General features: G+C 43.0%; 1 protein-coding gene across 2 annotated transcripts in view; it reads right to left on the bottom strand.

Moving 5' to 3' along the window:
* RBL2 (RB transcriptional corepressor like 2) overlaps window positions 1–16,789 on the bottom strand; it is a 154,498-nt gene that overhangs the window by 84,817 nt on the left and 52,892 nt on the right. For both annotated transcript variants that reach the window (XM_077458472.1, XM_077458473.1), the window contains one exon: window positions 5,016–5,144. In XM_077458472.1, the coding sequence (XP_077314598.1) occupies window positions 5,016–5,144 (129 nt within the window). The remainder of the gene's footprint in view (window positions 1–5,015; window positions 5,145–16,789) is intronic.

Genomic DNA, 16,789 nt, shown 5'->3' with positions numbered 1-16,789 from the left:
CATGCACTCTCCCAAGAGAGAAAAAAAAATTCTCTAGCAATGCACACCAAACAGCATGTGCAGAGTGACTCCAAAGGCTCTGTCTTATAAGGAAATGGTTAAGGGACAGTGGAAGAAGGGGATGATCAGAGAAGACAAGATCAAACAGCCTTTTTACACAATGGGGAGGATAACCTCACAGTGAGTGAACCCCATAGGTTCTACAGTGAGTATAACAAGCATGCTTTACTGCATATACAGAATGATTTTATGGTTGTGGGTTTAGTAACAAAATCTCTTATATAGCATATAATAGGTCATTATTTCGAAGAAATAAAAGAAACATTTACCAAATGCAAAAATCCATAATATGATATGATTATACATACTACTATAATACACTGCTATAACTCTACTCCACTCAAGCAGTATTTTTTAGATTTCCAAAAAACTTCAGTATACAGCAATGCAGAACTAATACTGAAATGGGCACAAATATGTCTTTATCTATCCAACAGTGCACTGCTCACATTACAGCACAACCTTATAGTACAGTCCATCCCCAATATAAAATGTACAACATGCATAGATTTTTTAGGCATACAGCAGAAGAAAAAGCAAAGTCATAAAGAAGAACGTTACCTGTCTTTATAAAACCAGAAGAGGCTACAAAGGTGAGCAGATACCCGTCTAAACAAAAGCTGAACTGAATAACTTTCACTATAAACAGACGAAAGAAAAAAAATCTACTGCTGACTCAATGGAAACTTGTGTGGTTAATTGTTTGCACATGTTTACAAGGCCTCCTCCCTGGCCAGTGAAAAAGTACTTCTTCATTTGCCAATACTAGTAGTATTAAGCCATCCATCCACATCATTTATTTATTTAAATCATGCTGTGCCCCTGTCATCATCCTTCACTGTTGCTATTGGTGTTTGAATGATGTCATACTACATACTACAAACCTAGTTGATCCTGCCTGTCCCTGTGTCCCCTTATGTGTACTGACCATGTGTAAATCATGGCTGCTGATCCATGACACCATGGTCAGTTTGCGTTCCTCTGTCATCCAGCTCTCTGCTCTGAGTTTCTCCCTCTCCCCCTCCCTCCCTGCTTGTCAGTTCCTAGTCTGTGTGTGAGCCAGACCTGCCTCTCCAAACCTGCCCCTCCCCTCCTACTGCTATTCCCTGAGGCTGTAAAGTCAGATTTCTAAATAACTGGCACCCCCTCTGTCGTAGTAAGAAAAGTACAGTGTGTCAGTTTTTTCAAATGACAGTATCATCCTAAACACCTTTTTTCATATCAGCGCTGCACGGTCACGTGATCTCCCTCTGCTGGCTGGCTGACGTCAGAGGGAAATCTCAGCCCCTCCCACTGCTCTTCTGAGATCACAGAAGAAGAGCAGACAGAGGTCACATGACTGCACAGTGGCGCTGTGAAAGACAGTATTTAGGAGTATAATGGAAAAAAAACTGACACACAGATCATACTACAACAGAGGAGATACCAGTTATTTAGAAATCTGACTTTACCACCACTTAAACGAACTTCCAGTCCAAGGATTACAACAGAAGTGAGCAGAGTTGTCATCCTACGAAAGTGTAAAGTCTACACAACACCCTCCTCTTTATTAAGGATGGGAGTTTCGTAGTCCACAGGAATAACAGGGAATGATGCTAACTGATTAATAGTCTAGAGGCAGAGTACAGGAAGCTTCTGCTTGGATGAACTGCGACTTGCACTTGTGGAACAGATATAATAAAACATATTTACAGATCAAAAGGGAGCAAGTAAAAGAAATGTAGGCTAGGTCCATCCCAGCCTGCGTGAGAAAAACACAGCTTTATTACAATGCAGGCTAGTGCAGTGTCAGCAATGGCAGGGAGCAGTGCAACATCTCACCAGGGGCGGATCCAGAGTCTAGTCTCGGGAGGGGCACTGCCAGAAAATACGTTTTTTTTTTGCGGGCAATTTATCGGGGACATGGCTGGTGCTAGCGTTTCAATCATGACGGCACCATGGTTAATATGGTGTCAGGATGTTGGAAGCGCATTATTTTTATTATTACATTGTTATATAGAATGTTATATAAAATGAAATGGTTCAACTCACCATAATGCAGAATCAGTGAGAGCCCAGAGTGTGTCACCTGCCACCAGTTGCAGATCGTCACTTGCCATGCCACACGTTGCGGACTGTCACTTGCCACGCCACCTGCCACCAGATGCGGATTGTCACTTGCCACGTCACATGCCACACGTTGCAGATTGTCACTTGCCACCAGATACGGATTTCCATGTCACCTGCCACACATTGCGGACTGTCACTTGCCACGTTACCTGTCACACGTTGCAGATTGTCACTTGGCACGTCACCTGCCACACGTTGCAGATTGTCACTTGCCACACCATCTGCCACCAGATACAGATTTCCACGTCACCTGCCACATGTTGCAGATTGTCACTTGCCATGTCACCTGCCACACTTTGCAGATTGTCACTTGCCACGTCATCTGCCACCAGATACGGATTGCCACTTGCCATGTCACCTGCCACACATTGCAGACTGCCACATCATCTGCCACATGTTGCAGATTGTCACTTTCCACGTCATCTGCCACCAGATACGGATTTCCACATCACCTGCCACACATTGCGGACTGTCACTTGCCACGTTACCTGCCACAAGGTACAGATTGCCACTTGCCATGTCACCTGTCATTTGTTGCCAATTGTCACTTGCCACGTCACTTCCCTGCTGTCGGGGCGGAGGGAGTGATTGTGATGAGTATGGACAAGATGGAGGGATGAGGTGATGCAGGTAGGAGGGGCCAGCACACTCAACAAACTCAGGGGCGGACGCATAAAGGGAAGATTGCTGGCGCTCTGCCTCTGTCACACAGTGCCCCTATAGTGTCATATTTTGCTCCCCATCACAGAATGCTCCGGAAGTGATGTTGCAGCCAGAAATTTAGCACTGCGCATGCACGATGCGTTCCAAACACTTGTGCCATGCGTTTCAAATGATTTGCAACAATGCAGACCAGTGAAACAGTCAGATAATGTCAGAGAAGTGAGGGGAGGTAATCCCCTCCCTGAGCCACAGTTACCTGCTCTCTCTTCGCCGCTCTGTCTAAAGTTAATGTCACGATTACCTCCCCTCACTTCCGTGACATTATCTGACGGTTTCACTGACCTACATTGTCGGAAACCCTCTGAAACGCATGTGCAAGCATTTGGAACGCATCGCGCATGCGCAGTGCTAAATTTCTGGCCGCAACGTCACTTCGGGAGCATTCTATGATGGGGAGCAAAATATGACACTACACCGCTCCTCCAGGCAGCTCCTGTCACGTGACGTCGGCTCTGAGTCTGAGACTCCGAGTCTGACGTGAGTCACGTGACTGTCTCAATGACATCACTCGTTGCTAGACGCCAGGCGGGCAGGCGCTAGCAACGAGTGCAGGGTTGCCAAGCCAACGGCTCAGCTCCACCCACCTCCTAGCTCCTCCTGGTCCAGTCCCGCTGTGTAATACACCAGAGTCTCTCTCTCTCTCTGCGCCGCTGATCGCTGATGAGACAGAGAGAGAGACTTGGGCATAGCAGCGCTGCAGCCTGCAAGTCAGTCGGTGACAGTGTGATATTTTCGGGGGGGGCAATTGTCCTGTTGCCCCCCCCCTGGATCCGCCCCTGCATCTCACTATGTTTTTTTTTACTTTTTTTCAACTACTGTATATTTCAGGTTTCATATAGTGACACTTGTTGGATTTCACATACAAATACATTTTAGCCCTACTGAATAGGCACTGGCAGCCCAACTCAGGAGATTGGAAGTATAAAATACACTTCTGGGTCTCTGATCATCCAAATCATTTTTTAAGCTGTTCAATTTGAAAACATGCACGTTTTTGGCCCTTGGACCTAGGCGACATATGTGGACCTTCGGCTCATTCCCCAAGGTCGCTCAGTGGACACTTTGTATCTCCAAAATATCTAGCTGATCCCATTTTTGCCCATGCCTTTATGATATGTTTAATGTGCTGTGCCCTTCCGTGGGTGATCGGTTATCATATTGTTGAGCTTATTGCAATAAAACCTATTTTACCAAAAAATTACGTCTTTATTTTTTTATTAAATTTTTTGGGTTTCAGAGAATTTTAAATAGCTGGTCCAAATGGACTATTTGCTTCACTAACAGATGCAGCGGCTGTGTGCGCTGTATAAACTGTATGTAGCTCAGTTACAGTGCTGTGTTCCGGCAGCGGGAAGAGGAATTTCCATCCCATTCCCAGAACAAAATCAAACTGGACTGAGCGCTGCTCAGAGGAAGCTTTATATTCTTCTAATTAATGCTAGCCTTCCTGTGATTGGCTAATTTGGAGAAGCTGGTGGATGATGTCACAATCTCCACTTCAACCAATCAGAGGAAGCTGAGGCTACATACAGTTTATAAAGCGCATACACCCACCACATCTGTTAGTGAAGTTAAAACCCAACCTTTCATATTCCTGATATGTCGCTGCTGTACCATGTACTTGTATGAAAAAGCATCCTGTTCTTTTTGTTTTGCTTCCTTTGTGTGAAATCCCTGGTGTTTCCGCTAGTCCCTTAAAATCTGACCACACTGGGCATGAGAGCTCACAGTGGTCAGTTCTCTAGCTGTGCTGGGAACTCAACCTGTTCTCCTCCAACCATCAGTCTTGTCCTGACAACCCCGTGCAGCTGTTTCTCCTCCCTGAGCTCCTTATGCAGCTGAGAATAGAAGGTATGTAATCACTTATTACACCTAATCACACACACAGGTTGGACTTGATGGACTTGGGTCTTTTTTCAACCTCACCTACTATGTAACTACGTAACATGGCAGCACACGTAGATACATTTTAACAAACGTATTAATACTCTTTAGACATTGGTCAGCTACAGCTTGTATGAGTTTAAAGACTGTAGACAAAGCAAATACTTTTCACTGAAAAAATCCAGAAGACTCCAGGAAACAACTTGTCAGTTTACTTTGTGATTATTATATATTACTACCTGGGAAGGCTGGATTCAGAAGCTCCCTGCGATTAGGACACAGCAAGGCATTTCCGTAGACAAGGTCCAAAGCACAGAGAAGAAGATGGTAAGAGTTCACTAAATCATCACTTATCATTGGGAAGTTTCCTGTAAGACAAAGTCAAAGGAGAATCAAAAACATGGAAGCACAACAGATCATAGCCTAATGCCTAGTACAAGATGATACATTCGTCCGATAATCTGATCATTACTACACAGCTTTCAAGCATGACATTTTTTTTGTGTATATGGTATAGTATAGCATGGCATATTTGTATGAAAAAAAATCATGTGACCAAGACCATGCATGCCCAGAAACAAAAGAATAGCTTACAATACAATACGTAACATTACTTCTGGGTTATATTCTATTGTACAAAAATTTTAGTAAGTTTAGTTTGATACAAGACTAGCATGCAAAAAAAAAACAAAAAAAAAACAGACAATCAATGGTCCAATATTCTTAGGCTGCTTTCACACTGGGGCGGAAGCAGCTTTACCGTCGTTTTAGCGGCGGTGTGCGGGCGCTAGTGGGGTGGTTTTAACCCCCGCTAGCGGCCGAAAAGGGGTTAAACCCGCCCGCAAAGCGCCGCTGCAGCCGGCGGTATTGCCGCAGGGTCCCATTGATTTCAATGGGTAGGAGCGGTATAGGAGCGGTGAATAAACCGCTCCTTCACCGCTGCAAAGATGCGGCTAGCAGGACTTTTTTCACCGTCCTGCCAGCGCATCGCTCCAGTGTGAAAGCCCTCCGGCTTTCACACTGGAGTTAAAGGGGCCGTTTTTTTTCAGGCGTTACACAGGCGCTATTTTTAGCGCTGTAACGCCTGAATACCGCCCCAGTGTGAAAGCAGCCTTATTGTGTCTACTAGGCATAAGGCTTGGTCCTCACTGCTGTGGTTTGATTTACATCTGAATTTTAGTGCCATTATCTAGTGCTACTTGGATGCAACTTGGATAAGGTTTGTATATTCTATGGGGCCAACATCACACTGGAATGGCACCAAAGTAGTACACATCGCTCCCAACTGTCCCTGATTTCCAGGGACCGTTCTTCATTTGAAACAAAGTCCCTCTATCCCTCCTTCCTCCTCATTTGTCCCTTATTTTATCTGATATATATAATGCATCATTTATCTATCAATACATGTTTCTCAGCGCTAAACCTTTCATCTGATTTCGAAATTGCTGCATTTGTATATTTCAAAAGCCAATATAAGGGAATTGTGGTGGTAAAATAAAGCACCTATGGATCTAACCAATCTTTTTTTGTATAATTCTTCTTAAAGGGGGCGTGTCCTATGCCTACATACGTTGGCTAATAGGTGTCCCTCATTTCCATTTCAGAAAGTTTGGCGGTATGGTAGTACAGGAACCTTTTCCGAAATCCCTCCCTGCTGAGTCGCCATTGATATGAACGGACGCCACTGAAAACATGTGATTTCCCTTGTCATGCGATTCTCTGGGCATCTGAAATCACACAATTGTGAACCAGGCCTAACACTCACACATTAAATGCTTATAATATAACCATCCTACAAATCTCTCCTATCAAAGTCATGGAGGCAAAAGTTCTTATTACTGGAGTACAGTTAGTCCCCTACATAGAAACCTTCGAGCTGGGAACTTTGAGATACCAAGATAAGTTTGCATGTCCAAACATTAGTTCACATTTCTGGTGGTTGTGGTCTGTGTGCTTTGCTATATACAGTACTGTATCTATATTTCAACCTTTTTTTCCCATGTATTATTTGTGTGAAATGTGTTATAAACCTATTACAGTAATTTATTGGGCCAATTGTGTTAGGGCTCATGAACGCTGCAGCTCAAAAAAGCTGCTATTACCTGCATTTGAGCTTTTATTTCCGCTTGAAGAAGCTTGTGCTTTTTTGTGCTCCTGTGCACATTTTTATTGAGCTTCTTCAAGCTCCTTTAAGCTTCTTGAACTTTTGTGAGCATAAGCATTTTTTTCATAAACTCTCCTAGACGGTATTTTCTTACCACTGTATTAACAACAACAAAAAAAACTAGAACAAATGTTTTTGTGCGTTTCAGCTTCTTTGAGCTCTTTTGAGCTCTTTAGGGCACTAGCTCCTCTCAGATACGCAAGGTGTGTTTTTTTTTCTGCCTGTAGGAGCATATGTCTGAAAAAACCAAAGTGTGCATGAACACATTGGCTAACATGCAGGGAAGTTTCTAGGCAGAAATAATAAGAGCTCAATAGCCTGTAAGGCCTCTTGTACACTGCAGCTTGAAAAAAGCTAAAATACAGCCATTAATTGTAATGTGACTATGCACACAGGCACGAGCGCTGTGTATTCTTCAATAAAAAAAAATAGAAAAATTCACCTTTACCACCCACCTCTGCCCCCCCAGCTTCCCCTACAGCTCTCACCTCTACACAACCTCTGCCACTCTCCACAGCTCTGCCCTCTGCCGCTCTTACCTCTGTACAAAGTTCCCTTCCCAGTTCTCCTCTCTGGACAATTCCCCCTTCCCTTCTTTCACGTATCCTCTCTCTGTGAACTCAGTCTCTGGAGGCCCTCCCATTTTTCATTCAGAGCTCCCTCACCTCTTCCACTGCTGATCCAGTGCTCCAGTCCATGTTTTATGCCTCCGATGATTGAGAACTGTAGCTGGGGTGGAGTTTCAAGGCTCCTCTGCTCCCCGCTACCGTGTGAGAAGAGGGAACGGAAGCTGCTGCTTGAATCAACACAGGCAGCTTTATGTTGCTGTGCTGGGACCCGAAGATCTCAGCGCTAGTGTGACATACACGATAGGTCAGAGCAGAGAGGGCAGCCTGTCAGAGGTGCCGCAACTGCATATTGAGACAATATACACTATATTGTCATGGCCAAGACATGGATGAGCAAGTTTGAGGAGGAAGAACTTGACTGGCCTGCACCGAGTCCTGACCTCAACCGATAGAACACCTTTGGGATGAATTAGAGCGGAGACTGTGAGCCAGGCCTTCTTGTCCAACATCAGTGCCTGACCTCACAAATGCGCTTCTGGAAGAATGGTCAAACATTCCCATAGCCACACTCCTAAACCTTGTAGACAGCCTTCCCAGAAGAGTTGAAGCTGTTATAGCTGCAAAGGATGGGCCAACTCAATACTGAACCCTACGGACTAAGACTGGGATGCCATTAAATTTAATGTGCGTGTAAAGGCAGGTGTCCCAATACTTTTGACAATATAGTGTATATTCAGGCCAGATTTTCACCTTTAACCACAGAGCCATTCAAATGGCTTCTTGTACAGAGAGATTTTGAACACAGTCCTGGATACTATGGCAGTGGACTGTGCTTATATTTATAGAGTGGGCTATGGGCCCTCTATGTGGTAGCCATCAAGTTAAAAGAGAAGTGCAGAAATCAAAGAAAACAAAACTTACATACTCACCTAGATGGTTGCAGCATATACCCGATACTGAATATAAAGGGGTGGGTCCTGCGCAAATCGTGCCACTCAAATAAAATACAAAATTCAAAATAATATAAATATGTGCATACATACAATGCCGTGAAAAAAAATATAGTCCAAAAAACAGCACGCATAAAAATATATAAAAAATATAAAAAAAAAAGGGAAAAAAGGTTTAATGATAGAACAATAATAAAATGTCCGCTACTCAAGGCTCCCAGAACTCTCACCTTTAAACGAAGTGAATAAGCAAATCAAACAAACTCCAGGATTCTCTTATTTCATTCATAAATAATAAATAATAGCCATCAGGAAATCCAAAGGAGGGATGCAATGATACAATTCCGCCACTAGAGGGCCAGTCCCAAATTGGCCAGAGGACGAACCGGAAGTAGAGTAAGGCGGGAGGAAGTTGTCATTATACCCTCTTCCTGATTGTGCTTGTTTTTGCAATTAAAATGTGAGAGTCTTTACTGCTTTTTAATAAATCTACCTGCCGTTTTTTAAACTACTACACTATGGAAGTCTCCTGTTTCTCTCTCTCCCCCTCCTCTCTCTTATTTTGAGCCATACACTGTGAAATAGAAGTGAAGATCCATTTCACCTGTTCTGGAAGCTGGGACTGGCCCTCTAGTGGCGGAATTGTATCATTGCATCCCTCCTTTGGATTTCCTGATGGCTATTATTTATTATTTATGAATGAAATAAGAGAATCCTGGGGTTTGTTTGATTTGCTTATTCACTTCGTTTAAAGGTGAGAGTTCTGGGAGCCTTGAGTAGCGGACATTTTATTATTGTTCTATCATTAAACCTTTTTTCCATTTTTTTATATATTTTTCATATATTTTTATGCGTGCTGTTTTTTGGACTATATTTTTTTTCACGGCATTGTATGTATGCACATATTTATATTATTTTGAATTTGTGTACTTTATTTGAGTGGCACGATTTGCGCAGGACCCACCCCTTTATATTCATTATTTGATAGTTTGTGCTCACTATTTTGTCCTGCTGCATTTTTTAGTTAGCATTTGCACTTTATATCACTCAGGCTCTTTTTCACAGCATCTGTGTTTCATTATATCTGATTTTGGATTTTGTTCCACTTTAGTCACTTATTACCACTTAGCGGCGCGAAGGCTGACCACTTTTATATACCCGATACTGCTGCTGTCCACAGTTGGCTCTACACGGCGATCAAAGACTGCTGATTGCTCAGTTCTTAGGTCTACTGTGAGCACAGAGTAGTGACTGTCAGTCACCACTCTGTGCTCTGCCCCTCCAGTGCTCACTGAAGTAATGGACTGTGGAGGGGCAAAAGCGGCCGGCTCTGACTCTCAGCGGCCTGTTGAGAGGTTGTGCCAGTTTCCGGTGAAGAATCTGATATTATCCTGACGTGATCCTGACATTATTGCTGGGATCTCTGCAGAGCCTGGACTCACTTTGTGACGTCACCTGTCAGCTGACTTTAACCCGCTGTATGGCCAAAGAGCTTTGGCCATACTTCTCATTTAATTGTAAAATTAAATAAAGTAACATTTAAAGAGTAGAAAAAACAAAAACACAAATGTTAAAGTCTCCAACCCCCATAATGCCCCGTACACACGATTGGACATTGATTGGACATTCCGACAACAAATTTTTTCCAACGGATGTTGGCTCAAACTTGTCTTGCATACACACGGTCACACAAAGTTGGTCGGAAATTTGAGAACATCAATAACGCGGCGACATAAAACACGTACGAAGAGCCGAGAAAAATAAAGTTCTGCTTGATTCCGAGCATGCGTGGAACTTTGTGAGTTGGAATTGTGTACACACACGATCTGAATTTCCGACAATGGATTTTGTTGTCGGAAAATTTGAGATCCAGATCTCAAATTTTGTGTGACGGAAATTCCGATGGAAAATGTCAGATGGAGCCTACACACGGTAAGAATTTCCGACAACAAGCTCCCATCAAACATTTTCAGTCGGAAAATCCGACCGTGTGTATGGTGCATAAGAACATAAATGCATGTGGTGGGTGTGCAAAAATGATGACTGCGCTACACATATTACATATTGCCACAAACATCGTACTTAGATCATTCATTTCACGACCAGGCCTTTAGGGCCTGTAAAGGCTTTTAAAGCAACATTAATGGGCAATGTTTGGTACCATTTCAGGGGCGTGTGTAATTTTAAGGTTTGACTTGCATATCTTTGTAGTTGACACAATCTCATCTTTTATATTTTTACCAGACATTGTGTAACATATTGTGTTTGCATGCACCATTAGTGTATTTTTTATTTATTTTTTTGATAAACGTGTGCTAATATCATATGTAACATGTATTATGTAAAAAAATTGCAGCTACCACCAGGGTATTTATTTACAGATAATATATAATAATTTGGGGTTTTATCTAATCTTCAGGCCAAAAATTTGCAATTTAATGTGTGCAAAAACCGAAAAAAGGCCTCTGGTAGACAAATAATATAAGGGTACAGAAACATTCCCACATTACCCTTTTTCACACACTCCTCTAAAATGTTTTAGGTTTAGAAACTGTGTAATAAAGTTTGAAATAAAAGAGTGTGGGGTTGGGGAGCTAAAAGAAAATGATGAAAAGTACTGAAGATTTGTTAAAAGACAGCAAAATGAATACAAATAAATATGTGCACTTCTTCCAGTCCGCAGATTCCCTAGGTTCCTCGTACAGAAAATAATAGAATACATTGGTTTAGGGTAGAACTGCCAGTTATCCACAGAAAAAAGATTTCTCTCTAAATGGCAAAATTAGCAGCACTACAAAAAGGTGAAACTGTCAGAAATGATATTTTTTGAAAAAACTAAATAGTAAATTTTGACCTTTAGGAATAGGCGCCCGGATTTAATAATTTAGCTACAAGATATTTTGTCTTTTCGTTTCTAAAAGAATTATTCTTCCTCGAGTTGGAGCCTGACATTTTTTCAGGGACAGAAGAAGTTTTGGAGTTGCCCGTCAATTAACCAGACAAGAATACGATAGATGAAGATTCCAGAATAGAAGTCAATGTTTTCATTATTTTTACTATGTACAGAACCTGCAGAAACTCTATTCATGTTTCCATTTTTAGGGACAGTTTCCATTTTACTTTTTGTCTTCAAATGAAAAAAAAAAAGATCATTTCAACCGTGAAGAATAATTCAGCACAAGGTTGAATTATATAATTGCTTGTGATATTTCAAGTAGTTTACAGAAAAATTTAGGCCCCATTCACACCTAAGCGTAGTGCAGCGACAGCTGCTGAACGGCGTTTTTTTTTTAGCTTTTTTGTGGCGTGTTTTTGGAGTAGCACCATTCATTTGAATGGGCCTCCCTCCGCTCCAAAGAAGCTCAAGTACCAAATTTTGGCACAGAGCCAGGAGCATTTAACGGTGCAGTTTTTGCAGCGATTTTAGCCAGTGTTGTCGCTTGACAAATAACAAATAATGGCATTGCAAACGTGTTCCACGTTTTGCAGAGATGCTGGAATTGCGGCTCGGATTGCGCAATTCCGCCCATGACCACAGTACACTCAGGTGTGAATGGGGCCTTGTGTCCCATACACACGGTCAGAAATTCAGACGGAAAAAGTCCGATCAGATTATGTCGGAAAATCCAATTGTGTGTGGGCTCTATCAGACTTTTTCCATCTGATTTTCCGACGCACAAAGTTTGAGAGTTGGATCTAAAATTTTCCAACAACAAAATCCAATCGTTTAAATTCCGATCGTGTGTAGACAATTCCGACGGACAAAGTGCCACGCATGCTCAGAATAAACTAAGAGACGAAAGCTATTGGCTACTGGCCCGTTTATAGTCCCGATGTACATGTTCTACGTCACCGAGCTCAGAACGATCAGATTTTCCGACAACTTTGGTGTGTGTATGCAAGACAAGTTTGGCCCAAAATTCGTTGGAAAAAATCAGACGGATTTTGTGGTCGGAATGTCCGACCGTGTGTACAAGGCATTATAGTTGCAACATGCACATAGATATGATAACTCAAAAGAATAAAGTTAAAACCAAACCCTCAATGTAATTGATTTAGTGAACTCTTAATCAAGCTCTACTTTGCAAGCCATACATCTTTGGTGGAATTTTTCTTTATCATATCTGATCAACTGAACAATTATCTGTGTGCGTGTGCTAGGGAACCGATTGTGACAAAGATCAATTATATATATAGAAATAAATGTTATCTGGATGTTATATTGATCTACAATTCCTAGTCAGATAAGGACTCTGAATAATTATGCAGATCTTGAGATTGGACTTCACTTTCAGAAATAGACGGGATTCTAGAATCAATATTAGGAGGACAGCAGTGGTAGACCTGTAATTCTCACCTTGATAACTGTGTAATCTCATAATATTACAAAAATGTGTAGAAAATTATGGGGAAGAATTATTGCAATAAGCATTGATACACATCAGACTGAGGAGGCCGTCTACTAAATATTCTTATTTACTTAGTTTGTTATAGAGGTTTAACTCATTGTTGTATACCAAGTTTTTTGTGAATGTTAAAATGCTTAAAATTCATTAAAAAAAAAACATTTTGAATTTTTTTTTAAACTCGCCTCTAAATGCCTGTTGCTAGGGGGTCCCTCGTAGTGTGCCTCCTTCAGTGCCCGGGCACCCAACGTCACTTCCCCTCGGTGCAGGAAGGGCTCAGCTCCGCTCCCTCCCTCCTGTCAGTCACCTGGGACATGTGACAGGCCTCAGATGACTGCACGGCCATTCGCGCATGCGCAGTGGGTGCCCAGCTGTGAAGCCACAGCCGGGTGCCCACAGTTGCAATGCCCGCAACGCTGAGAGGAGGGGGGGCAGGAGCGGGGCATTGCTGGACCCTGGCACAGGTAGGTATCCGATTATTAAAAGTCAACAGCTGCAGTATTTGTAGCTGCTGACTTTTAATTTTTTTTTTCTTCATGGGAACACCTCCAGAAGCAAAAAAAAATCCAATTATTAAGAACAGAAACCATAATCTAGAGCAGGGATCTCCAGTCCTTACCAATGAAGGGCCAGTTTACGATCCTTCATACTTTAAGGGGCCAGACTTTGCTCAGTGGAAGTACGAAATGCCCCGGTGTCAGTGGATGTAACCAATGCCCCATTGTTAGTATTAGTGGGAGGAATAGTGCCCCATCATTGGTATTAGTGGGAGGAATAGTGTCCCATCATTGGTATTAGCGGGGGAAATAGTGCTCCATCATTGGTATTAGTGGGAGGAATAGTGTCCCATCATTGGTATTAGTGGGAGGAATAGTGTCCCATCATTGGTATTAGTGGGAGGAATAGTGTCCCATCATTGGTATTAGTGGGAGGAATAGTGTCCCATCACTGGTATTAGTGGGAGGAATAGTGCCCCATCATTGGTATTAGTGGGAGGAATAGTGTCCCATCATTGGTATTAGCGGGGGAAATAGTGCTCCATCATTGGTATTAGTGGGAGGAATAGTGTCCCATCATTGGTATTAGTGGGAGGAATAGTGTCCCATCATTGGTATTAGTGGGAGGAATAGTTCCCCATCACTGGTATTAGTGGGAGGAATAGTGTCCCATCATTGGTATTAGTGGGAGGAATAGTGTCCCATCACTGGTATTAGTGGGAGGAATAGTGTCCCATCATTGGTATTAGTGGGAGGAATAGTGTTCCATCATTGGTATTAGTGGGAGGAATAGTGTTCCATCATTGGTATTAGTGGGAGGAATAGTGTTCCATCATTGGTATTAGTGGGAGGAATAGTGTCCCATCATTGGTATTAGTGGGAGGAATAGTGTTCCATCATTGGTATTAGTGGGAGGAATAGTGTCCCATCATTGGTATTAGTGGGAGGAATAGTGTCCCATCACTGGTATTAGTGGGAGGAATAGTGTCCCATCATTGGTATTAATGGGAGGAATAGTGTCCCATCATTGGTATTAGTGGGAGGAATAGTGTCCCATCATTGGTATTAGTGGGAGGAATAGTGTCCCATCACTGGTATTAGTGGGAGGAATAGTGTCCCATCATTGGTATTAGTGGGAGGAATAGTGTTCCATCATTGGTATTAGTGGGAGGAATAGTGTTCCATCATTGGTATTAGTGGGAGGAATAGTGTTCCATCATTGGTATTAGTGGGAGGAATAGTGTCCCATCATTGGTATTAGTGGGAGGAATAGTGTTCCATCATTGGTATTAGTGGGAGGAATAGTGTCCCATCATTGGTATTAGTGGGAGGAATAGTGTCCCATCATTGGTATTAGTGGGAGGAATAGTGTTCCATCATTGGTATTAGTGGGAGGAATAGTGTTCCATCATTGGTATTAGTGGGAGGAATAGTGTCCCATCATTGGTATTAGTGGGAGGAATAGTGTTCCATCATTGGTATTAGTGGGAGGAATAGTGTTCCATCATTGGTATTAGTGGGAGGAATAGTGTTCCATCATTGGTATTAGTGGGAGGAATAGTGTCCCATCATTGGTATTAGTGGGAGGAATAGTGTCCCATCATTGGTATTAGTGGGAGGAATAGTGTTCCATCATTGGTATTAGTGGGAGGAATAGTGTCCCATCATTGGTATTAGTGGGAGGAATAGTGTCCCATCATTGGTATTAGTGGGAGGAATAGTGTTCCATCATTGGTATTAGTGGGAGGAATAGTGTTCCATCATTGGTATTAGTGGGAGGAAAAGTGTTCCATCATTGGTATTAGTGGGGAGAATATTGCCCCATCATTGGTATTAAGGGGAGGAATAGTGTTAGATCGTTGGTATTAGTGGGAGGAAGTGTCCCATTGTTGGTATTAGTGAAAAGAATAGTGTCCCATCGTTTATATTAGTGGGCGGAATAGTGTCCCATTGTTAGTATTAAGGGGAGGAAGGTCCATAACAACATGGATAAGTGAGGTTTGGGTGGAGGAACTTGACTGCGCCAGTCCTGACCTCAACTGGACAGAACATCTTTGGGATGAATTAGAGCGGAGGCTGCAAGCCAGGCCTTCTCGTCCACATCAGTGCCTGACCTCACAAATGCGCATCTGAAAGAATGGTCAAGCATTCCCATAGACACACTCCTGAACCTTGTGGCCAGCTTTCTCAGAAGAGTTGAAGCTGGTATAGAGGTATAGGGTGAGCCAACTCAAAATTGAACCCTAAGGACTAAGACTGGGATGCCAATAAAGTTCATGTGCGTCCAGATATTTTTGACAATATAGTGTTTATTTATAGGGTATGATCTATATATACAGTAAAACCTTAGATTACGAGCATAATTCATTCCGGGAAAAATGCTTGCAATCCAAAGCACTCATAAATCAAAGCAAATCATCAACCATATGAGTTGCTATGAGTGCTGCCAGCATTTCTGCAGAGGTTGAAAGTGTGGGCGGTCAGCCATGCACACTGCAGCAAATTGGTCTGCATGGAGGTATTTGAACTTACCAGGCCATTTCCACATTTAAAGTCCCAACCTAAAACCCTTCTCCATTCCTGTATTATTGGTCTGCATGGCTATCGTCCCAGAAGAAAGCCTCTTCTAAAGATGATGCACAAGAAAGCCTGCAAACAGTTTGCTGAAGACAAGCAGACTAAAGACATGGATTAATGGGACCAAGATAAACTTATTTGGTGCAGATGGTGTTAAGCGTGTGTGGCGGCAACCAGGTGAGGAGTACAAAGACAAGTGTGTCTTGCCTACAGTCAAGCATGGTGGTGGGAGTGTCATGGTTGGGCTGCATGAGTGCTGCTGGCACTGGGGAGCAGTGGTGTAGCGTGGGAGGTGCAGGCGGTGCCGTGGCCCCGGGTGTGAAATTTAGAGGGGGCGCCAGTATGTGTGTCACTGGCTGCCTCCTCCTAATTTTACGTTCCTGTGTCCCCCTCGCTCCGGCCACCATGTTCAGTGTTCGGCGTCCTGTGATTGGATGTATGGGGGTCATGTGAGGCGTAGGGCTGGCCTGTCTTGCGGTTGCTCCTTATGGCACACTTTCGCACATGACCCATACGCCCAATCACAGTGCGCATACTGAACATGGCAGCAGCCAGAGTGCGAGGGAGACAAGAAAAAATTTCAGCCGTTGCGGCCGCTGTCTTCTGAGGAGACTCTTCTCCTCCTCCTATATTCCGTACCAATGCAGGCCAGGACCATGGACAAGAAGAAGGTGAGTGAGAGTCGTGTTACTGGCCGGAGGGGGAGCTGGAGAGAGAGAACAGTGTACTATAGTGTTAAGTCAGTGTAGTATGGTGGTCAGTCAGTGTAGTTTGGTGGCCAGTCAGTGTAGTATAGTGGCCAGTCAGTGTAGTGGTTAGTGTAGCGTAGTATAGGGGTCAGTCAGTGTAG

This window comes from Lithobates pipiens, unplaced genomic scaffold, assembly GCF_037356315.1.
Source record: "Lithobates pipiens isolate NorthernLeopardFrog02 unplaced genomic scaffold, aLitPip1_a1.2 Scaffold_10, whole genome shotgun sequence".
Classification (NCBI taxonomy): Eukaryota; Metazoa; Chordata; class Amphibia; order Anura; family Ranidae; genus Lithobates; species Lithobates pipiens.
Note: the sequence above shows the minus strand (reverse complement) of the source record. Positions and strands in the feature narration are given on the sequence as shown.